The sequence below is a fragment of the Rhinatrema bivittatum genome, chromosome 1 (genome assembly GCF_901001135.1).
Source record: "Rhinatrema bivittatum chromosome 1, aRhiBiv1.1, whole genome shotgun sequence".
Classification (NCBI taxonomy): domain Eukaryota; kingdom Metazoa; phylum Chordata; class Amphibia; order Gymnophiona; family Rhinatrematidae; genus Rhinatrema; species Rhinatrema bivittatum.
In genome coordinates, this window is record NC_042615.1 from 87,189,853 (window position 1) to 87,215,590 (window position 25,738).

Consider the following 25,738-nt stretch of genomic DNA (forward strand, 5'->3'; position numbering starts at 1 on the left):
ATAGCATCCCAGGAACTCTGCTCATCTTCCTGCCACTGCTTGCCTCCCTCCCTTTCAATTCAGTGGGTGCTCGTTCCTCATTGCTGGCTGCAGCTGCTACTGTATCTTTCCCTTCATCCAGTGCGGTGACTCCTGCGGTCCCACTTGACTTTTTCCATCTGGACACTAAGGGCCGTTGGCAGTAACATTCTTGTCTCATTCCCATCCCTGCAGCTCTGTATTGCACCCCTATTGCCATGCCTTCCTCCTTCAGGCCTCAATCCTGCCTCATCACTCTGCCCGACCCCAGGCTGGAGCCTTCAGCACCCGACATTTCATCTTTTTTAATTACTGGATGCTAGAGGCAGACCAGAGGCAGGTAAAGAATATTTTGAAATTAAAAAAAACATTTAAAATTACTTTGGCAAGAATGGATGGTGATAAACAAACAGGTAATGTACTGAAGTGGCCCACACTCTGCCCCACGACCCCCTTCCAACTCCTGACCCCCCCCCCCCCCCCACCCTGCTCCCCTCAGGCCTGTTGCTGGGTGAAAGGAGACACACTTTTCATAACAAAAAATTGTTAGAGAGGAAAGTGTTTCATAAAATTTGTTCAAGGAACCATCCAGGTTTTCCTCGTTATTTTTTAATCATGAACACCACCGTCCACCCTATATAGAATTTATTGTTTTTTACCAAAAAAAATTTGTATGTAAATATTTATGTTTTATATAAAATATTGTGAAAAGTTCATCCACCGCACAAATGGGAACAGTCCACCAACTAGTTGCTTAGAAATTCAATATCTTAATAAACAGTACTTAGCCTTAACGTAGACGCTGCGACATCAATTCAACAAAAGCGTTTTTGCCCAAGAAGGCCAAGTTTCGAATAAATTCTATATAGGGTGGACGCTGGTGTTCATGATTAAAAAATAACGAGGAAATCCTGGATGGTTCCTTGAACAAATTTTATGAAACAACACTTTCCTCTCTAACAATTTTTTGTTGTGAAAAGTGAGTCTCATTTTGAATTAATAGTGGTGACCGAGCTTTTGACATTTTTTAATGGCCTAAAAGAAAAAAAAAGAAAAAGAAAATAAGAAAACATTTAATGTGGGTTGTGTAGTGTTATTAGGTTGATTTACCCCCATTTTGTGAATTTTTTTGCTGTTACGGGGGAAAGAAGCTGACCCTGGGGGGTTCAGCTCCTCCTTGGATAAATGACCAGCCCAGCCGGCAATTGCGTAGGCGCTAAGGAGTGCTTGTGCTAGTAGAGCGGTGCCATAGAGCACAAGTACCCTGCCTCCTGAAGAGGAACAATGATGCTCCCCCCTCCCCCCAGGTTTTGCACCCCAGTCAGTTGCCTACCACACCCTTCCCAACAGTCCTAGTTCTCCTCTCTTCCCCCCTCCTCTCCCCAGCATCCTTCTGTCTGACCCCCCTCTCTCCCCTACACCTCCCTGCCAGCAAGCCTGAGAGAAGGTGGGATATAATACCGTTGGCATTCTCAAAATTTTTGTTTTTCAGTCACATGGCAACAGCAAATTTTCTGGTGCACAGCCAACTTCAGTAGTCACTCTATGCCCCTGGGGGTTTCTGTTTGCTATTTCTGTCCTAAAAAAGCTCTGCAAATGGCCTAAGCAGCTAATAGTACTTCATTGGACATGGCACTCATTTAGGGAGGGGGTAATTTTATAAAAGCCTGCCGAAAATCCAATTTTCAAAGTGGACTTATGCACATAAATCTGCATTGGAAATGATCCCACTAAATTTGCTTACACCTGCTGTTATATTTACAGAACATTTTTGGAAACATTTATGCACATACTTATTTTATTTACTTTTTTTTTTTTTTTTTTAAATACTTTGCTTCCCACATCCTCTAATGTTCAGAATGGTGTATATAAAAAAGCAAGTAATTTAAAATAACAGACCACCAAGGAGACAAATACAAAACATAAAATACTGCTACAATGAGTTTGTCAGCAAGCAAGTCAATATTCTGTACAAGAACATTTCAATTAAATGGACAGCTCAAAACTTGTTAAGGCATTAAAGGTGTTATTTGAAATGTATATTGGAATACATAGTTTTTTAGGGCTGCTTTAGAATTTTTAGTGTCTGTGATGGTGCAGCTTGTCAGTGGGATTGAATTCCATAGAACTGGTTCTGCTATGGGAAAAGCCCTTATGTGTGTAACTGCTAGGCATGTAACTCTGGGGGCTGGAACATCTAATTGATTCAAGTATATATGTGTAAAACTGAGCTGGTCCATGGGGAGGTGTTTTTATTAGGGAGGCTATAATTATAACAGCTAGTTTATATTGGATACACCAGGGTACTAGTAACCAGTGAAGTGACCGAAGAACCACTGAGATATGGTCATGAATGTTTAAACCTGTAAGCGCTCAAGCGGCTGCATTTTGAATGCACTGTAACGTCCGAAATCTGTGGGAGGCCAATGTATAAAGAATTGCAATAACTGACCAATGACTAGAGAACTGTACAGAAATTTACAGGATCTAGAACTAGAAATGGTTTGATGTGACGAAGAAGTCTTAGGCCTGGATTTTCTAAGGTCGCAGACCTTAGAAAATCCGGCGGTAACGAGGGCGGGAGGCGAAGCGGAGGGCGGGCCTGCGAAAGCCGGCAGCCATCACACCACCGCAGCGTGCCGGCTTCCGGCTTTTGCACCAAAGTGTAGTTATTCAGCGCGAAACTGGCGGCGATAAGGGTCCTTACCTTTCGCCGCCAGTGATGTATCCGCAGAGTCGGCCCCAGTGCTGCCCCAACTCCTCCTCTTCCGGGGCCGAATCCGCCCCCATTTAGTGATCGCACGAGAAAAGGGACTTTTCGCATGCGATCGCTTTTGAAACTGACCCCCTTAGTTTGTCAAACGAAGCTTAGACTATTGGTTTGATCTGGGGCTTCATCAACAATAAAAGGTCGAAGATGATGTCTAAGTTGCATACTTTTTGTGCAATGTGAAATGTGTTAAAGGAATATGAAATGTAGAGGGAAGGACTAAAACGTTTATTTCAGTTTTGTTCAGGTTTAAAGAAAATCTGTTGTTGGATAACCAGATTCTAAAGGTGGAGGTACATAAAGAGAGAAAATGAAAAGTAACTGACCATGATGATTTTAACAAGAAGTAAAACTGGACATCATCAGTGTATAGTCTATATGAAAGACCTAATGTAGAAAGCAAACATAGCAATGTAAGATAAACATTTAACAGGGCAGAAGACATGGCTAAGCTTCAAAGGACTCCAGTTGAAATAGGGTGTCAAGAAGAAGAGGTAGAGGAGGCAATTCGGATTTAATGTCCGATTACTGAGATATGATTTGAACCATGATTGACTGTACCAGTGATCCCAATTTTGGTTAGGCAAGTAAGAATGATGTCATGATTTATGGCATCAAACACAGCTGCAGAATCCAAGAGAATCAACTTGTATGAAGTAGAATAAAGCCATGGTGAATGATGTATAGTAATGTTTCCGTAAGCACGTAAGTAGAAATCCCTCCCTAACTCTGACCCAGGAAATACTTCCACTCAGTCTGGGGAAACACAAGTATTCAGGACATGTGGGATTAAGTTTACTCACCTATCGGGTAGGCAGTTTTATAAGGGGACATTTTCATGGGTAAATGCCTTTGAAAACAACCCTTCTTTCTGTGCCATGATTCGAAGGAAATGCAGTTAGGAAAACAGATCCTTAGAAAGCCAGGTTATCCTTCCAGTCAGTAAGTCTTGAATATCTGAAACTTCAGTCTTTATCTAAGAAGATATATTATCCTAATAAAGTGTCATTCTATTTCAAGATCTTTAAGCGCAGTGAGGAAGTAATGCACCTTTAATTAGCCCCTAAAATATCATTCATGTACCGAAGTTGCATGAAATGTGCATCTTTTCTTTTCATTTGTTTTCATTCAAAAGTTCCACTAGATCAAGAGCTACCATCATGCTCTCACACCCTCACAATACTCTTGGATCCCCCAGCAGTGTTCCATGAATCCCCTGCTGTGTGGATAATCAGCACCAAAGCTTACTATAAACTCCACCATTCTTCATAGACTCATGTCTTGGAGCTGGCCCCAGCTTGCAACGTTAATCTCGCTTCCCCCTTTAGTACTTACAGTTTCAAGTGATCATATTATGTTCCCTCTACTCCTTCCTGCTCCACTGGGGAGTACTTTTCTCCAGGCTGCTTCCATCTCCCATCTGCAGATGGCACCTTGATTTTTCACCATTGGCTACCTCCCATGCTTTGTAACTCTCTGTCTTTCGGATGTGGCCTATTAAGGTAGAGTTAGTTGCCTCTCTACACTAGAACTCTGCCCAGGGACACTGTTTCCTTTTCATATCAGAATTATTTTTTTTCTCCTGACCCAATATCATTCCTAATAACCATTAAGAAGAGTCCAATGTGAAATGCTCAAAATAAATCCAGTCAATAAAATGCCATTCACTCAATCACTTGACCTTAAGTATAGACTGTAGGCATCAACATAAGCTTAAAAAGACCATCATAACACCTGACAGCACATTGATCAATATTTGTCAAAAAGCTTACAGGGTCATTAATAACCATAGGTCTTAGACCACAGCAGCTTGGAACATATTTTTTATGTATGATTTTTTTCTTCTGCACATAAAGCACCAGGAAAATAAAAAATAATCACTTCTCTCTTATAAAGTTTTTCTTCCTTGTCCTTGAATGCGAGGTCAAGGGTTTCACAGCAGCATTCAGCAGGAACCCTATTTTAATTCTGCCTGTTTGTCCCTGGGTTTCCCTGGGGTTCTGCTCCTCCTGGTTGTTTGATGCTGTTATTGTTGTTTCTTACATACCATCTTATACATCCTGTTGAATCAATCATATAGAAAATGAATCTTACCCTATCTAGGGATGGGCAGGGTACTGACTATTTTCATCATAAGATTTCATCCTGGATGTTATCCTTAACATTATTCCAAATTCGTTTGATTTTCTATAAAAACAGAATTACAATGACCAGATTACTTTTGGATAAAATTTAGAAACTTGATACTATTCTAGGGGAGTTACAATCATAACAATCATTAAATTACATCAAACAAACAAAATAACAAACAGCAATAAATGCACTGCAGTGGACCATCCTTTTTGGAATGTAAAGCCTGCCTTACCACCACTCTCACTGAGATAAGTATAACTAATAAAATGAATGTAAATAAATATAAACTAGTATAAAATAAAAATAAAACTCCTTGGAATTTCAACTGACAAGTTCTTGTAAATCATCTGATGTTGAAGCTGCTTATATTAATATCTGATCCATAATACATTCTGCTATTTGGCCTATGATCCATATTCCCAAAAACCTGAGAAAATAACAATGTGTTAAGATTTTTCCTGAACAACTTCAGACATGGATCAATCCTTAAAGCAAATGGTAACTCATTTCATAGAATTGGACCTGCAACCATAATAGTTCTTTCTCTAGTTTCACAAAGATCAGATGTGCGAACTGCAGGAATCTCCAAAACATTCTTCTCTGATGAATTTAAGGTGTATGAATTTAAGGAACATAAATTGTAACTAGTCAGGCAGGATGTTATGAGGAGAAAGAATGTAAAACGGTGTCAGCAAGCCAGGTGGTAACCAAATATTCTTGGTCACCCGGTCCTCTCTATCATCCACCTTATTTCAAAATTTTCAATATACATATGCTGTGATGCTCGTGAGCAAAAACTAGAAAGTCTTGGTACAAATAGTTAATTTTTTTTTAAATAATTTTTGTTGAATGGAAATAAAAGCCCTTGCAGCTGTATCAATTCCTGTTATGCAATTGTTTGTTCAAAACAAGTAAAAAAAAAAAACTCCATCAGCATTGTAACCCACCTAGAATAATTGCTAGATGAGCACAATATAATCTAAATAAGTAAATAAACAAATAAAAATAATAAATAAATAAATGAAGAAGATCCCAGCAATGTATAGTACCAAAAATTGTGGGACAATTTTTTCACTTTTTTTCTTGGGAAAATATATTTTTAACATTGAGGCAATACAATGTGGGCTTTTGTTATTTAGTGTTTTATGAACCAATGTGAAAATTTTTAATTTAACATGCCAAGAAATAGGAAGTCAATGAAACGATGTCAACACAGGTATAATGTGGTCAAAATGCCGGGCACCAGTCAAAAACCTAGTTGCACCATTTTGTACCCTTTCTCATACTGATAAAGTGGATGCTGGAAGCCCAATATATATGTCTGTCTCCCTTATTCCTCAATCCGTGACTTGCAGCTTTTCCAGAAAGCCACTCTTTGGCTGATTTATTGTTCCCCTTTCCATGATCACTTTGTGCCAATATTGTTTAAACTGCATTGGCTCCCCATTTTATAGAAAGACAAATTCAAAATTCTCACTATAAGATGCAAAGCTATCAATAACCTTGCTCTGCCTTGTCTAAATTTGATTCTTAAAATGCATCTTCCTATTGAATCACTGCTCTCAACGTAATTTATTTGATGTGCCTTCTTTGAAATTGGGGAGGCTTGCTGAGTCTAGGGAGTGACTATTTTGTGTCAATAGCCCCAGTTATGGAACATATTACCTGAGAATATAAAATCGATTCCAACCAGTTTAGAAAATGTCTTAAGACTTGGATGTTCTTTCAGGCATTTCAAGAATATCTACAGTAAATATCCGTTGATCTGTTTCATCTGAATTTGAGTCTTTAGTAAGATCTTGTTGGACGTGGAACTAGACAGTAGTTTTGTTACTAGATTTAAGGTTGCAGCTCATAGGAAGATCTAGGCTTTTTCCAATCAGGCCTGACCATCGCAAGTAGATGAACCTATTTTGTGTGTCTGTATGTTAATGATTTTATGATTGGTTTTATATACAGCATTACAGTAATCTAGGCCAGTTGGTATAATAACTTGAAGAACTGTACTAAAAATCATCTTGGTATAGAATTGGTTTTAAACTTCATAACAATTGTCGTTTATAAAGGAGCTTTTGGATAATGCTTTTATTTGAAGCAGGAAAGACAAAGAGGTGTCAAAAATAATACCTATTTTTCTGTCCTGTTTCCAGATTGGAATAGTCCAATGGCCAACACAAAATGAAGCTGGCCTATCAGTGTCAGCAGATCTGGGGGTGGTAGGTGGGGGAGAGGAATTGAATTCAGATGACAACCAACACGGACCCTGACTTTTACAGCCTGGGGTACTGATAAGCAGGCATAAATAAGTGAAAAGGCACAGGACTGCTTCTGAGGTTCAAGTCCATAAGCAAAACGGATCAGCACTGTCTAAATTTTCAAGAAGGCTCAGTAAAACTGTTGATAGCAATACATTTTTATGTGTTGTTGTAAGGTTTGGGAATAACAGCATGGAGCGGCAGTTGCTAGCCTTAAGAGAAACATGGGAGTAACCTGCACGAAGCGGCTGATACTACCAGAAGAAGCTTGCTGGGCTGACTGGGTGGACCATTTGGTCCTTTTCTGCTGTCATTACTATGTTACTATAATCACCTCTGACTTTTCTATATTTAACATCAATCTAGTTTCAGCCATCCATTGCTTGATGGCTGAAATGCAGATCTTCACTGAATCAGTGATGATACTGAATTTCATCAGCATAGAGCTAGTATTCAGCATTATGATCTGTGCCCCCACCTTCCATCCTCACCAAGCAGTGTCTCACATTTTCTTTTTTGGGCTACAGTATTATCCATTACATCTAATTAGACATAGAATAGTGCCATAGTATTTCATACTGGTATTTTGAAAAGGGACAGATTATGCCCTTGAAAAAGATAATAATCACAAAGCTACAATATTGGTCCTCTGCAATTATACTCATGCTAAAAGGTTTTAGCATGTGACTTGGTAAACTTTTTATATGCATGCTAAAATGGGAATTAAGGTGCTATGCAATACATTTTACCTAATGTTAATCCTTTCTTCATAAGGGAGTCTTTCCATTCTCTTCATCATTGTGGTTGCCCTTCTCTAGTTCTGCTATCTTTTTTGAGATGGAGGCAACCAGAGCTGCGCACAATACTCAAGATGCAGTTGTAATACGGATCTATACAGAGTAATTATGATATTCAAAGTTTTATTCTCCATGCATCTCTGATTAATCCCTAACATTCTGTTTGGCTCCGAGATCCTTTTCCTGGGTGGTGACTTCTAATTGAGAACCCAGTATTGTGTGCCTGTAGTTATGGTTATTTTTCCCTAAGTGCATCACTTTGAACGTGTCCACGTTAAATTTCATTTGCCATTCAGATACACAGTTCCCTGGTCCTACAGGGTTCCTCACAGTCTGCTTATGTTTTAACCATTGTGAATATTTTTGGCAGATTTGATCACTTTCCTCATTTGCTCTCTTTTCCAGATTATTAATGAATAAGTTAAACGACATCGGCATAGCTCCTTGGGGCACTGCACTATTTGCCTTGCATGGGAGGCGGGGATTAGTGATTGTTGTTTTGCTTGTTAGTTGAGCTCAGTGTCTGTGTTACAATAACTCTTGATTCTAAAACAATAAATAGAGAGAAAACCAGGACTGGACTGAAATTTCCTAGTCCATGCTATCAGGTTGCAGCAGGTTATCAGCACTGAACTGATGAGATAGTTTTCGTTTGATGGCCTGATTAGTGGGTACACAACCTGTGGAAACTCTATATGCTGCGTAGTAAAACAAAACTGGATTATTCTCTGCTTTTGACCTAGATATTGTGTCAGAGCTAAAAGTAGTCAGACCACAACTCAAAGTGTTTATATTGGCTCTTTGTTTAAAGTATCTCACATCCAATGTTATATTTAAGTCTAAAAGCAATGGCATAAATAATGCATTATAAATAAAATATTAGTGCAGTATCTAACAAACTGCAGTTTCTTTATCAAGCTTAGAATTTGATCTTTACAATTGTTATTAGCAAGAAGTTTAGTTTTAGACTGGTTTCTTTCATTTTCTGATGGTTTATGTTTGTATTATTTTTTTTTTGTCTTATCATGCAGGGATCCTCTACAAATACAGCAGCTACAAAACCAAATTCGACTAGAACAAGAAGTGGATTGGTGGAACCTCCAGCAGCAAACAAGTCCCCAACAGAACCCACCTTCTTCGCCATCTTTTCCTCCTCCACCCTCCTTTCAGGAGCTCGAATCTAGCCAGTTCATCACTTCCCCGGTGCAAATGAATGTGCTCAGTTCCCATAATTCTCCAACAATGCAGCCAGCCAGCTCCTTCAACTATGCCCGGCCAAAACAGTTCATTGCTGCTCAGAGCATGAGTCCAGCCTCAGGTTATGTGACTCCTTCTTCTGGGTCCTCCACCTCCAGCCTTCCATCTCCTATGTCTCCACCCGCCACTCAAAAGCAGTTTGGTAGAGCGTCAGTTCCCCCATTCTCCCAACCATTTGCACATGAAGGTGATCCATTCTGGTCTCCATCCTCACCTTCTCCTCCTCCTCCTCCTCCACCAGTCATTAGTCCAACTGCTACTTATGCAGGCTCTGATTCCTTCCCACTGCCTCCTCCTCCCCCACCTCTTCCAGGGGCAGCTCCTTCACCTAACTACAGTCCTTCTCCTTCCCCAACCAGTAGGTTTTCTAATTCCAGTCAATCACCAGCAGCCTTCCTCAGCTCCATGTTACCATCTCAGCAATCTCCAACCTCTCTCAATGTACTAGGACTTCCAAAAGGTGTTATGCCTATGTAAGTACAATTGTTTTTTAGATATTACTTTGAATTTGCGCCTCATGGATAACTTTCTCATCTCCATGTAAATGCTAGTATATGCCAACCTATTCCATTGACATACCTAGGATTATATTTAAGGTTTGGACAAAAGTAAGAGAATGTACAAAATAAACCCTACAAATTGGTGTGCTTGCTAAGATTTGAAATACTAAATCTTTTGCCCAAAGCAATTAAACCCTTTGAGCAAAAGTTTCCTCTTTCATTTAATCTTCAGAGACAGCTGACCCTTCCCATTACTTGTTCTACAATTAAGAATGCCTGTCCTGATCCCTCTCATGACTGCGGGGTCTTCCAATAGAACACTCCCCCCCTCCCCCCCACACACACACACAAACACCATCCATGCCATCCATAATCCCCCTCTCCTCCCACTAACCCTTTGGGATCAGTACTGATGATTGCAGAGATTCCCTGTCATCGCCAGCAAGAGAGAGGCGTGAGCCCTCCTGCTGGCATCATGACTCAATGCTGAATGGCACCGCCTACTTGCACTTCAGCACGTGTCATACCGAAGCACCTATTAGGTGGCATCATTTATCAATGAGCAATATGCTAGCAGGAGGGTTTCATAACCCTCCTACTGGTGTAGCTAGGAACCCTCTGGAATCTGATGGACTCTTTGGGGCTAGGAAGTGGGTTTTACGGGGGATTTCTATTTGAAGATCTGATAGGTAGAAGGAGGAATCAGGGAGTTTTCGTATTTGCATATCGGATGGATGGAAGAAGATGTTGGAGGGATAGTTTTTTGCAGCTTGGGAAGGAGGGGATGTTGGGGGGGGGGGGCAGGCAATTGTCTTTGAAGACCAGATGGGCTGGTGAGAGGGTGGGAGCTGATCACCAACTGTCCGTGCAGATATAGATGAATAGATTTAGGCCAGCTATCTCTGCATCTAAATTTGGGAGCCTAACTGAACTAGTTAACTTTTTCCCACAACCGAACCCTGCCTCCAGGCCCCTTAATGAATCTAGGCAGCTAAATATAGACATTGAATCCCTGTTAATTTTCAAAGGAGCCAATTTAGCCACTTAATTCCCAAAGTTAGGAAGCTATACCCTTTGAGAGTTTGACCTATGACCTTTTCCCTAGAAAGGCTAAATTTAAAGATTAAACCAAAGTCCTGCAGTGCTCAATGTATACGTTTCTGCTTCTACAATTTTTGTCGTATTGTGATCCTTTAATATGTTACAGGAAAGTAGGCAAAAAGTGTGCTACAGTATTTAAAAATGTAATTACCAATTTTTTGTACTATTTGCCTTCCAGTTGTCCAATTTACATGCAGATACTGTTTCATTTGTAGCTGTACTGTACTCGCTTACTGACCTTCTGGGGTTTTTTTGGGCACTGGAGGATCAATATGGCAGATACTGCTTAGAAGTTACATGCAACTATTAATGTGTGAAAGGAGAAGGATGGGGAGGGGGAGTTAAAAGTGCAGGAATGAAGCAAATTAACAACGTGAGGTTCCCATATTTTCTCTCTCTCTCTCTCTTCTGAAAACTGAAATGTCACTCCAGAGTGTGCCAAAAGCCAAACATAGGTTATTTTGTCTTTCTATTGGCACTGGATTGTCATTCCGCCTTTAAAGAACAGGGAAAGCATGCTAAAACAATGGAAATGGAAAATAGCCTAGATCCCAACTGTAACTTTCATTTTTTAAAGCAATTACAACAGAATCAAAAACAGGATATGTAAGTGGCATTCTCATCACAGAGACAGTGCTGGTAATGTGCTGGGGGGGGGGGGGTTTCCTCCTTTCTCCTTTTTCTTCCGACTCAGTTGGAACCAATGCTGGGATTCTGGCGCCATGAGCCTTCATCCACAACTACTTGGGGATTCTGCCCCTATTTTAATAGACCATCCCGCTATTCCTAGCCTGGTCATTGCAGAAACGGTCCCAAGGCTGAGCGCTATGCACCAAGGCTCCTTCCAGCACCCTGTATCATAGGCTTTAAGTCCGGCCACCAGGTGTCACCCTTAACAATGACCATGAATCCCCTCCCCTCCCCCAAGCCTCTGTAGCATCCCCAGACCAAGACAACCAGAAGATCCAACTCGGGGATCAAAAGTGGTCCTTCCTCAGAATAGTGCATGGCACTCTCTTTCAGATCTGACCACTTTTCAAGCAGTTCTTTCAGAGATTTTTCTTGGTCTTCGGGATCTTTCCATTTCCTCAACAGTTCCATTCAATTTCCATTTCTTAATAATGTTTCTAACAGTTGAAATTGCTAACTGGAAGCATTTAGAGATGTTTTTAAAGCTTTTCCTTGCTTTATAAGAGTGAAATATCTTCTTTTTCAAATGCTCATAGAGCTGCTTTGCAGAACCCATAGTTGTTGAAAGTAGATAGAACAATTACACAACCTTTTTGAGCCTTACTAACAACTTAAAAAAAATGTAGAAATCAAAGATGTCCAAATTTTTGCACATGCCTTATTCATTCTTTATATTATTTTCAATCTGTTAGTCAGCAAATAAATAGTAATTTTGCATTAAAATTGCAGACAGATTTTTTTAAACCTTGTATCATGTAGAAATTGTAGCAGTTTCTGTTCACTTAGAGGTTCACTGAAACATACAATTTGACCAGAGGTATCTAATCTTTTGTAAATGAATGTATAGAGAGCAATATAAAGCTGCAAATTACCTGGATAAGTCTCCTGCTGAATATATCTGGCTAAAGTTACCCAGGTAACTTTAGGAGAGTGATCTGCATGACCGGAATTACACAGCTATCTTTACCAAAGTAGTAATGATGATCAGCACTACCCGCATAAAAGTTAAGCATATCCCTGGAACTCCCACTGCCCTGCCTTTTTTATCCTGGTAAATTTTACCCAAGAAATAACTTACATTCTTAAAATTTAGCTGGCCAGTGGATAGTGAATTTAAAATCTTGGGGTTTATCTGGAGTTACCCAGACAAACACCTTTGAATATCTCCTTCAAAATCACATACATATTAAATACATGATAATTATATAACCAAATACAAATTAATACAATCTAAAATGTACGTAAAATAGTTAATGCATAATAAAAACATTAATAATATTAGATGATCTTTTTAGCTTTCTTGACATTGGCCATTGGCATATATACCAGTCCTGCTCCTGATTCATGTATCTGAACTGTCTGCCCTATGAGCTATGTATTGCTGATATTACTTGATTGCCTATACTGTTTTTCTTATTGAGGAAGTTTTGTTACCTGTTTTGCACTATGCCACTTGTTAAATAAAAAGTTTCAAAAAAACAATATTAATTAAATCCATGGCCAGCAGCAAGGTTCCAACCCCATTCTCCCTGGGGAGCCTGGGGTAATCCGTACAATTTAAAATATCAATATTCTCCCTCCCATCACAGTCCCATCAAAAAATGCACCATAAATAAAACCCAACAACTAAGCATCTAAATCAACACTTTAGCATCAGTCTCATGTGGCTCATACTTTCCCACTCAGTACAATCCTATCATGTCCAATAGCCTCCACAGCAAACCTACCTCCTCTACCACTTCTCAGATTGCTATTACCACTACTACTACTACCCATCAGTTCTAGGGAGCTACTCAATGTATGCAGCACTGTCCAAAAGCATATGATGCAGTCCCTGCTCATAGAGCTTACAATCTAATCAAGACAAACATACAAAGCAAAATAAATTTTTGGAATTTCATTTATTAAGAAAATTGTTAAACTTGATAAGGCTGTGTATGGGATAATCAAAGGTTAAGTTTTAAAAGCAGCCTCAAAAAGGTGAGTTTTTGGACTGGATTTGAAGAAGGTCAGAAAGAAAGCATGATGCTCCAACTCAGAAAGACTACTCCAAGCATACGGTACAACAAGGTGGAAAGCACAAGTCGGGAATTGGCGGTAGAGGAGAAAGGCATAGATTGGAATGACTTGCCTGATGAGTGGAGTTCATGAGGAGGAATGTAGGTTGAGATAAGAGAGGAGAGGTAGTGAGGAGTTGCAGAGTGAAGGCTCTTGTAGATGAGTAAGAGGAGCTCAAACTGAATGCGGAAATAGATAGGAAGCCAGTGTATTGATTTGTGATGAGGTGTTATATGGGTAGAGCGTCTTTGGTGAAAGATAAGTCACGCAGCTGAATTTTAGATACATTGTAGTGAAGAGAGATGGTTCACTGGGAGACTTGTGAGGAGCAGGTTGCAGTAGTCTAAGTGGGAGGAAATGAGAGAGCGGATAAGTGTTCTGTTAGTGTGTTTTCATAAAGGAGGTGATTGATTTTAGTGATGTTAAAAGATTGGTCCCAAAGGAGTTCCCAAAGGGGCTCTTTGGGAACGGCCCTTCAAAAGTGACCCACCCCTATAGAGGGCTAGGTCTTATCAGGTTCAATGATGATGTTGATTGGAAATGGCAAGGCCCAGACACAGTAGAGGGGTATCAGCAGCTAGAAGAAAGGCTACAAATTCAAGCTCCTAGGCAGCAATGTCTCAGAAATAATTCCTGCAGGTCTCACTTCCTTGCTGGCTTCTTCCCTGGCAGCCAGTGATGATGTCGATGGGAGAAGGTGAGGCCCAGGCACTGCACAGCAGAGAGGCATTATTAGCTGGAAAACATACCATAAATTCAAGGGCTGAGGCATCAGTGTCCTAGAAACAGCTCTTGCAGGTCTCACCTCCTTGCTGGCCTTCATATTGTTTGAGTTTTCTTAAATTATACAGACTGAGACATCGTCTGATATATGTTAACAAATTCTCTTTTAATTGTTGAAACAATTGGCTCCTTTGCTAACTAAACTTACAGAAAGGGATGGAGATTTAGCACAGCACTAGGCAGCGCCAGCTCTCATATAAAATCACATTATAAAACAACCACTGTGCAAGAATCAGAAACCAACAATAATCAAACATCTCAGTAAACAGCTGTTAATTCACAAGTTTTTAAATTTCAGTCACCTAGAATACAGCAATTTTGGGGTCGACACACATTCCGCTTGATGACCCTATTAGCCAGTGTCCCATATATCAGGCAGCAGTCCTCTGAGTCCTGCTGCAGGCCCTCCTTTCTCTTGCAGTGTGCAGAGAATAAGATGGAAGGGGAATGAGGTTAGAGTAGACAGAGCAGAACAAGGAAGAGTGTAGGAATCCAAAGAAAGTCCAATTTGGGTCCAAAATCTAGTGGTAATTATCCAGTTTAACCTTGAGAAAATAGGTGAGTGTATCAATGATAGCAATCTCAAATACTTGACATCACCAGAAATCAAGTATTAGTATGCTCTGTCCACAAGAAAGCAATCATGACACTTGCCATGTGTGACAACTGAGAAGTGAGTTTCTTCAAGTTTGCAGACAGGAATTCTGGAATCCAAGAAAAAGCAGACTCTATAATAGATAAAACCTCAGCCTGCAAAGAAAGCCAGAATTGTTTAATACAATTATGTGACTATCTGCTATCCACAGCCCCTCCAACACAAGAGACAAGACAGTGCAGAAATTGTAAAAAAAAAATGGGTATCTATATTTCACAGCAGATCAATATTGTAGGTGCTTCAAGTTGCCAGTCCTCAAGGCCCAAACTAAGGCCTGGATTCATCATGTTTTCGCAGAATGATGAATCCTGCGAAAACAGGGGGCGGGGGGGGGGGAAGGGGGGAGAGCCTGCGAAAGCCCACAGCCTTTGCACCATGGCGGTGCGCCGGTTGCCAGCTTTTGCACCGAATAACGCCACCGTGAAAGGTGGTGCTATTCGGCGGGCTACTGCCGACGATAACGTTACTAACCTTATCGCCGGCAGCGAAGACACCGCCGAGTCCACCCACTCACCGCCTCGACTCCTCCCCTGGCTGCCCCAACTCCGCCCTGACTCGAATTTGCATGCTATCGCAAGCGAAAAGGGCCTTTTCGCATGCGATAGAGGCTTATTGCATGCGATATGGCGATATCGCATGCGATAAGCCTTTAGAAAATAACCCTGTAAGATTTAACTCCTCATTCTATCTCTGGATGAGTTGGGGGGGGGGGGGCGGTCAATTCCATATCCCACAGCTAGAAATTCAAAATATAAGCAAGAGATGGTTTTAACACTGAAAAGGCAATGATATAGAGCCTGGTTCCACTTTTTTATGCCATTTAGGTGGCTATCCAGAATCAACATGGTACCCTGCTTGAGAATCATGATGGCTGCACTTTAGAATCCTGGAGCTAATAGAGCACAGTGAACAGTTAAGACAACAGCTAACAGCAATGTTGCAGAAAGAGGTTATTATTAATGGCTGAATGTCAACCTGAGGTCCTGGATCCGGTACCATTCATCATTAGATAAGGGATTGAGAGTACACATACATCAAGTTGGGAGGAGTTCCAAACACCTTGGAGGACAAGACTACAATTCCAAATTATCACAACATATTGAAGAAATGGTCTGAAATAAATATAATAAAATACCTAAGAACATAAGGACATGCCATACTGGGTCAGACCAAGGGTCCATCAAGCCCAGCATCCTGTTTCCAACAGTGGCCAATCCAGGCCATAAGAACCTGGCAAGTACCCAAAAACTAAGTCTATTCCATGTAACCATTGCTAATGGCAGTGGCTATTCTCTAAGTGAACTTAATAGCAGGTAATGGACTTCTCCTCCAAGAACTTATCCAATCCTTTTTTAACACAGCTATACTAACTGCACTAACCACATCTTCTGGCAATAAATTCCAGAGTTTAATTGTGCGTTGAGTAAAAAAGAACTTTCTCCGATTAGTTTTAAATGTGCCCCATGCTAACTTCATGGAGTGCCCCCTAGTCTTTCTACTATCCGAAAGATTAAATAACCGATTCACATCTACCCGTTCTAGACCTCTCATGATTTTAAACAGCTCTATCATATCCCCCCTCAGTCGTCTCTTCTCCAAGCTGAAAAGTCCTAACCTCTTTAGTCTTTCCTCATAGGGGAGTTGTTCCATTCCCCTTATCATTTTGGTTGCCCTTCTCTGTACCTTCTCCATTGCAATTATATCTTTTTTGAGATGTGGCGACCAGAATTGTACACAGTATTCAAGGTGCGGTCTCACCATGGAGCGATACAGAGGGCCTTTTCGCGTGCGATAGAGACAAATGCGTGCGATAGAGACAAATGCAAAGTACTATGCTTAGGAAAGAAATTCCAAAGCACAAATATAAATTGGGGAATGACTGCCCAGGAAGCAAATGTTTAGGAAAAGATCTCAGGTTTATATTTAAAAAAAACCAAACCCACAAACTGAATAGGAGTCAATATTGTCACACAGTTATTTAAAAAAAAAAAAAAAAAAAAACATATTTCAATCTCAGTGAGATGTATTTAATATCTTTTGCTAAATTTTTCCTAGTAAAGTTTTGCATGCTATTTTTCTACAGGTTCATTTTTATACTGTATGTAGAAAAACAGCATATAAAAATATTATAGTACACATAGATACATGTGGCTTAATACATTAGCCTCAGTGTTGTATAGACTTCCATTTCAATTGACTGACATAATATCTGATTTAAATAAGGAGACATAGAAATCAAGAACTTTTTATGTTGGAAGGCTTCTTTATCTAAGTCAAAAGTGGTATCTGTTAATGTGACTGGGATGAATCTCCCTATTAAAAATAAGATTTTAAATTAATACAATATTTAAAAGCAAAAAAAGAATAGGGAGAGAACTCACTGTATAATCATTAAATGATTATTTCATTTATAAAGTTTTTCATTTATAAAATTATTGGCCAATAATTAATAGAGTACTATTCCAATCTGTATCAATCAGAAACTATATTGAAGATATTAATGCATTAGTCATGGATATTGTTTAATAATGCGATCGTTGGAACGCACAGCTTTCACCAACTTTCATTTAATACTCATCAAATATCTTTTATATAGGTGTCCTTTTTATATCCACTTGTTTTTATGATTGCAGAGATGGTTTTATTTCAAAGCCAACAGTAGCCATCATTTCACAGGGCAGCTGCTTCAGGCAATCCTTATTTTTCTCCTCCAAGATTCATGCTGAAGCTTCCACATGGAGACAAAGTTTCTCAAAATCTTTAATAATGCAATCTTAAAAGCCCAGATTATATGTATTCCATGTATTAGAAATGATGGAAGAAAAGTCAAACGACTCCTGGCTTGGTTAAAGGTGAGGTGAGGTGGACCAAAAGATGGACTGTTGGTGGTTGACATGACCATGGATGGAATGTATGGGAAGAGCTAGGAAAACTGAAAGTAGACAAGGCCATGGGGCCAGATGTGGTACATCCCAGGATATTAAGGAAGCTCAGAAATATGCTGGCAGGTCTACTGAAAGAGCTGTCCACTAGATCCCTGGAAACAGGAGAGATGCCGGAGATTGGAGAAGAGTTGTTGTGGTCCCACTTTACAAGGGTGGTACCGGTAGCAGAGAGGAGGCTGGAAAGTACAGGCTGGTTAACCTAACCTCGATAATTGGAAAATTAATGGAGACTCTGCTGAAGGAAAGAATAGTGAACTAGCTATAATCCAGTGGGTTGCTGGATCCGAAGCAGCATGAATTCACCAGGGGAAGGTCCTGTCAGACAAATCTGATACTTTTTTTTGGTTGGGTGACTAGAGAGTTGGATCAAGGAAGAACACTCGATGTGATTTACTTGGATTTCAGCAAAGCTTTTGATATAGTCCTGCAAAGGAGGCTTATGAATAAAATGAGAAGCTTGGGAATGGGCACCAAAATAATGGTATGGATTACAAATTGGTTAACTGACAGAAGACAGCGTGTAATGATAAATGAAACCTATTCTATTTTTTTATTGAAAGTTTATTAATTTCCAACATTTTATGCTAGTATAATATAAAGAAAATCACACTAATTAAAACATAAACTCACAAGGGACCCAATATGGCAGCAAGTAAGGATGCTGATTGAGATTGCTCCTGCTGTTCTCAATGGGTAAACTCAGGGCAGACTATAGGGTTTATACCATACTCAGCCTCAGAGTCTCTCTGTGTGCCAAATGATGATCCAAGAACATCTCCTTACGTCCTCTTCCTCGCGGCTTGCTTTCACTGCTGGTGTCGCTGAGGGAGCAGAGTACTGGCTTGAAGTCAACTTTGATATCTCATTTAGCACCTATGACAAAACTCTTCCTACCCCAACATGTCTGATGGTGGTACCAATTTCTGTTGCTGCAACTCCTGGGATATCCAGATGCAGATGGGAGGGGCAAATTGCGTCCATGTATACATAATGGATTTTATTTATTTATTTATTTTTAGATTTTTATATACCGGTGTTCCTGTATGAAATACAGATCACATCGGTTTACATTGAAACAGAACATAAATTTCGCCTAGAGGCGGTACATGGAACAAGGTTACGGAACTTGGAAACAGAGTAAACTAGATTCAAAAATTAACATTGTAAAATTTAAGAACATAAAGAAAACAACTTAGCTAACAAGTCTCTTTGAGCATCAAAATCTTAAAATAACTGTATAAGTCACATGTGTTCTGCAGAATGGATTAGATACAGTGTCAAGTAGTAGTATAGAACATGGGGATTGCGATGGAGAGGAACTCTTACTAGCTGGAGGTGAAAAATGTGCTCATGGTTCTGGAAAAGCTTGGCTGAAGAGCAAGGATTTAAGTTTCTTTTTGAATGAGGAGTGGCAGAGCTCTAAACGGATGTCTGGCGGGAGCGCGTTCCATTGAACAGGGCCTGCTAAAGATATGGCACGTTTCTGAAGAGAGGATTTTGTTGAAGGTACATAGAGTGTGCCTTTATATGCTCCTCTGATAGGTCTAGATGAAGAGTGAAGACGCAGTTGGGTGCTTAGGTGGAGTGGGGATATATTGTGAATGGATTTATGAATTGCTATGTGCACTTTATAGAGAATCCTTTGCTTAATTGGCAGCCAGTGGAGGAGTTTGAGTATGGGGGTTATGTGATCTCTTTTATTCGTATTGGTAAGGATTCTGGCTGCAGAGTTTTGAACCATTTGGAGGGGTTTGATGGATGAGGTTGGGAGGCCAAAAAGGAGCGAATTGCAATAGTCGATTTTTGATAGTATAATGGCTTGTAGAACCATCCGAAAATCATTGAATTTCATTGAAAATCATTGGATTTTATCTGAAGAAGTGATGCTGGTGCTCTATAGGCTACCGGGGGCTTTGGCGAGGTCCCTGTTGTGGTAGAAGGGACACAGCCAGCTTGAATTTACCCATGGGAAGTTTTGCCTCACAAATCTCCTACATTTTTTTGAAGGGGTGAATAAACATGTGGACAAAGGTGAACCGGTAGATGTGGTATATTTGGATTTTCATAAGGCATTCGACAAAGTCCAGCTTGAGACGCTTTTAAGAAAGCTAAAAAGTCATGGGATAGAAGGCAATGTCCTTTTGTGGATTGCAAAATGGGTTAAAAGACAGGAAACAGAGAATAGGATTAAATGGTCTGTTTTCACAGTGGGAAAAGGTAAACAGTGGAGTGCCTCAGGGAATGGAGAATATAAAGAAGAATGTCAAAATACTTCTGTATCACTCCATGGTGAGACCGCACCTTGAATACTGTGTGCTGTTCTGGTCACTTCATCTCAAAAAAATGTATAATTGAACTGGAAAAGGTCCAGAGAAGGGTGAGCAAAATGATAAAGGAGTTGGAATAGCTGACTTATGAGGAAAGGCTAACAAGTTTAGGGTTGTTCAGCTTGGAGAAAAGATGACTGAGGTGGGATATGATAGTCTATAAAATAATTAGTGGAATAGAACAAGTAAATATGAAGCAGTTATTTACTCTTTCAAAAAATTCAAAACATAGGGGATACTCCATGAAGTTACTAAGTAGCATATTTAAAACAGATTGGAGAAAATTATTTTTCACTCAACACACAGTTGAGATCTAGAATTCATTACTGGAGGATGCAATAAAGGCAGTTAGCGAAGCTGGATTTAGAAAAAGATTTGGACAAGTTCCTAAAGGAGAAGTCCATAAATTGTTAATAACAAGGTAGACTTGAGGAAAGCTAGCAGCGTTAGCAACATGGAATCTATCCACTGTTTAGAATTAGGGTTGCCAACTGGCTACAGAGTTTCAAAACAGGTTGATCCAGTCCTGGTTTTACCCCACTGCATGCTGGGACTTATTCTGATTTCCCTATTGCATTCCCTAAGAAAACCAAGACTATAAGAGGTTGATTTTAAAAGAACCACGCGGGTGTCCATGTGAGCACGGTTCCTGGTGCGTGCACATGGATACGGCTATTTTATAACATGCGTGTGTCGACGCATGTTATAAAATATGACCCCCATGCACACATGCGCGTTGGATTTTAAAATCCATGCGCGCATGTGTCGGTGGGTCGGGACTTGCGCGGGGAGGGGACTTTATAAATTATGCACGGCGACACAATCAGCCGGTTCCCAGTTCCCTCCCAGGGAACTTCCCTATACCCTTTCCTACTCTGCCTCCCTTTCCCCTCTCCTCCCTGACCCCTAAAACTCCTTTCCCTACCTTTTTACAATCTTCACGGAGAGGGTGGTAGATGCCTGGAATGCCCTTCCGGAGGAAGTGGTGAAGACTAAAACTGTGAAGGATTTCAAAGGGGCATGGGATAAACACCGTGGATCCATAAAGGCTAGAGGATGGGAATGAAGAGAAGAGCCATGGGGGTGGATTACTGGAGAGGAGGCTACTACCTGGTAATTACTACCCTTACTCAATAAGCCTTCGCACGGTTAATACAACTCCAACATTGCTTTCTGCTTCAACGGCAAGGTGAAATGTAGAAAAGAGGATTTGCATTTAGATAACCAACAAGGACTGAACTTCACAATCTAGGTAAACAAATAAGCGTGGGTGTAGCTTGCTTATTACGCGGTTACTACCCTAAACCAATTAAGCCTGATACATCACTTTGAGTGCATATATAGCGCTGCTCTCTGCTTCAACGGCAGGGGGAAATGTGGAAAAGAGGATTTTGCATTCAGACCACAACCAACAAGGACAGAACTTCACAATCTGGGTAAACAAATAAGCGTGGGGGTAGCTTGCTTATTATGGCAGTTACTACCCTAAACCAATTAAGCCTGATACTTCACTTTGAATGCATATACAGCGTTGCTCTCTGCTTCAACGGCAGGGGGAAATGTGGAAAACAGGATTTACATTCAGACAACATCCATCAAGGCATGGATATGTGCAGTCTGGGTAAACAAGCATCGGGGTAACTTGCTTGATGCGGAGGTTACTACCCTCAACCATTAAGCCTTATGCTCACCTTTAATGCAACTCCAACATTACTCTCTGCATGAATGGCAGGGGAGGGCAGGAAATTTGAAACAAACAGTTACCAACAAGGGCCCTGTACTTGGTGGTTGATGAAACAGATAAGTATGGGAAAATAAGGGTGGGAGCTTGCTGGGCAGACTAGATGGGCCGATTGGTCTTTTTCTGCCATCATTTCTATGTTTCTATGTGTCTATGTTTTTTCTTTTTTTCAGAACTTACTTCATCTGAATAATGGCCGCTGTCTTGGCCGGCCCCCTTCCCGCTTCTCCCTGCCCAGACCCTGCCATCCGGCCCACCCCTTTTCGATCTACCGGCACTTCTACACATACCGGCAGATACACGCGTAGCCAGGCCATGTCTAAAATGCGCTCGGCATACACACGGCCCTGCCGCACACATGTCTGCCAGATTTTACACACGTGCGTGTTCTAAAATTCGTCCGTAAGTGTCTGCATGCAGGGGACTGGATCAGTCTCTCCTGAAAATCTGAAGCCAGTTGGCAACCCTATTTGGAATACTGCCAGGTACTTGTGACATGGACTGGCCACTGTTGGAAACAGGATATTGGGTGGGATGGATCTTCAGTCTGATCCAATATGGCAATTCTTATATTCTTAATACATTGAAACGATCTCAGTTAAATATGAATGAAAAAAGTAAATTGGACTCAACAGTTATAGAGAGGGAAATTTGAGAACCCATTTTCTAAAGGACTTCTGCAGGTAAAAGTATTATATATGCAGAAAAAGCCTTTACAAAATTGCTTGCCTGCTATGCAGGTAAACGTGTGCATGTACGTCATGTTCACACACAAGCTTACCTAGACTGAGTGGAGGCATTCCTGCCGCAGGATTAAATCTGGTAGGTGCCATTTTGTATGGAAGAAAGTAATAATGGTGCTAACGTCCATCTGCTGGCACTATTTGAAATAGCAGCAGCAGTGGGCAGGAGCAATTGGGGATCAATTTAAATGGATTTTAAAGACATCATGGGGTAAGAGGGTCTAGAAGATGCTAGGGGTATCAGGGAGAGGCCAGGTAGGTGTTTTTTCTTTCTCCATTTTAATTTTTTCAGGGGGTTCTTTAAATTTTGGGGGGTGTTTTTGTTTTTCATTTCAAACAAAACTGAAAAATGAAATGGAAAAAGGTGACTGGAAATAAAATAATCTCAGTTATGGAGAGTGGGAGGTTATTTGATCCTTATTAGTTTCATTACTGGATGCTTTTTGATGTGTCTGCTGTTTTGAAATATTAGTGTTTTGGGAAATATATAAACATTTTTAAGAGGTTTTAATTATTGGGTATTCTAGTCATCAGTTGTTTTGAAATATTTATTATTTGTATTAGTATAGTTACACTATTATGATTAATGTTTTATTTTTCTTGATTTTCTTGTTTGTTGGTCTTTTTGTGTTCTGTATTTGTGACCAAGGTGAAGAATTCTATTAGGGGCGGATTTTAAGAGCCCTGCTCGCCTAAATCCGCCCAAATCTGGGCGGATTTAGGCGAGCAGGGCCCTGCGCGCCGGTGAGCCTATTTTACATAGGCTCACCGGAGCGCGCAGACCCCGGGACTCGCGTAAGTCCCGGGGTTCTCCGAGGGGGGCGTGTCGGGGGCGTGTCGGGGGCGGGCCCGAACCGCGCGGCGTTTGGGGGGCGTGCCGGGAGCGTTTCGGGGGCGGACCCGGAGGCGTGGTTACGGCTCGGGGCGGCCCGGGGGCGTGGCCGCGCCCTCCGGACCCGCCCCAGGTCGCGTCCCGGCGCGCAGGAGGCCCGCTGACGCGCGGGGATTTACGCCTCCCAGAGGGAGGCGTAAATCCCCCGACAAAGGTAAGGGGGGGGCTTAGACAGGGCCGGGTGGGTGGGTTAGGTAGGGGAAGGGAGGGGAAGGTGAGGGGAGGGCAAAAGGAAGTTCCCTCCGAGGCCGCTCCGATTTCGGAGCGGCCTTGGAGGGAATGGGGGTAGGCTGCACAGCTCGGCGCACGCCGGCTATACAGAATTGATAGCCTTGCGCGCGCCGATCCAGGATTTTAGTGGATACGCGCGGCTCCGCACGTATCTACTAAAATCCAGCGTACTTTTGCTTGCGCCTGATGCGCCAGCAAAAGTAGGCCTATTCGCATAGTTTGAAAATCTACCCCTTAGTGTATAGTTTCTTTGTGGGGGTCTGCAGCAGTCTGCCTTGTTCTGCTTTCGATAGATGTTTAAAGGTCTTTTAATTCTTGTTCTAATCTTTGTAGCCCTGCTCTTTCCTGGGTAGAGTTGCTGTAGTTTGAGTCCTGGGAGTTAGTGTTGTTTTGATACAGCAGATTTGTCTTTTGGTAAACTGTATTCTTGGCAGGCTGCAGTAGTTTATAAGTTGTTTTATTTTTAGGCACAAAAAATGACATTGCAGTTTTATTTTATTTTATATTACTTTAATGTAATGACGATCTTTCTGTGTGGTTTTTGTATGCTAAGATAATTTTTTATGTAATTTGTTTGATTGCGATTTTACTTTATTGTATGTTTATTACTGCTGTAAACCATTTTCTTTTATTGCGATTTTACTTTATTGTATTTTTTACTGTTGTAAACTGTTGTGATGGCATCACCGAATGACAGTATATAAAATCAATAAATAAATCAATAAATCAATCAATCAATCAATAAATAAATAAATAGATGGACTGTGTAAGTATTATCTAAAAATACTGTATGTGAACTAGTGAGACATAGCAGGATCCAACTTTAGCTGTGAATGTCTCTGATCTGACATCTGAAGAAGGGACCTATGTAGTTTTAAAAAAGCTTTCTGTACAATGCCCAAGGATAAGTGGTGGCTTTTCCCAAGTCTGTCTGGTTAATAGCAGTTTTGGATTTCTCCTCCAGGAACTTGTCCAAACTTTTTTTATACCCAGCTATATTAAATGCCTTTTCCACATCCTCTGGCAATGAATTCCAGAGCTTTATTGCACATTGAGTGAAAAAGAATTTTCTCCAGTTTGTGTTAAATATGCTACTTACTAACTTCATGGACTGTCCCCTAGCTTTGGTGTTTTTTGAAAGAGTAAATAACTGATTCACATTTACCTGTTCCATTCCACTCATGATTTTATAGACCTCTATCATAAGCCCCCTCCGCTGTCTCTTCTTTAGCCTTTCCTCATAGGGGTAATTCATCCATCCCCTTTATCATTTTGGTGGCCTTTTTCTGTACCCTTTCCAGTTCAGCCTTGTCTTTTATAAGATGCTGTGACCAGAATTGCAGACAGGGATGCCACTGCTTGTATCTCCTTCATCTTCTCTTTCTATGTCTTTCTCTTCCATATATCACCTCTGTTCATGACCTTTCTTTGTCTTTCTCTCAACTTCGTTTTATGCTCCCAGTTCTTCATCTCCCCTGTCTCTGCCTTGCCACCTTTTCCCAGTCCTCCATCTTCCATTCTACCACCCCCAATTCCTGGCCTCCAACACATTGCGGATGCCGCCTCCTGCTAGTGTAGAGGACAAAATGGAAGAGGATGGTGGCAGGCTCGACTCTTGCCTGCAGCTCCAGCATTTCAGGCGGGAAACTCTGGGTCAGCCGGGGAGTTTCCCAGACGCTCCAGGATACTTAGGTTGCCTTGCTTTCTGACCTAATCTTAGTCAAACACTGTACCTGCACTCAAATGCACTTTTGTGCACAAAAATCATTCTTAATTTGTACTGCAAAGGAAATTTTGCTGCCATGTTTGCCTTGCTCTTTTTCCATAAACACTTATGGTTAA

At 40.9% G+C, this 25,738-nt stretch overlaps 1 protein-coding gene across 7 annotated transcripts in view; it reads left to right on the forward strand.

The window, feature by feature from the left end:
* Positions 1 to 25,738, forward strand: part of PALLD (palladin, cytoskeletal associated protein) — an 805,838-nt gene that overhangs the window by 676,243 nt on the left and 103,857 nt on the right. For all 7 annotated transcript variants that reach the window (XR_003852153.1, XM_029572712.1, XM_029572641.1 and 4 more), the window contains one exon: positions 9,005 to 9,703. Coding sequence is in view for 6 of the 7 variants with exons in the window: in XM_029572712.1 (XP_029428572.1) it covers positions 9,005 to 9,703 (699 nt within the window). In the remaining variant the exon portion in view is untranslated. The remainder of the gene's footprint in view (positions 1 to 9,004; positions 9,704 to 25,738) is intronic.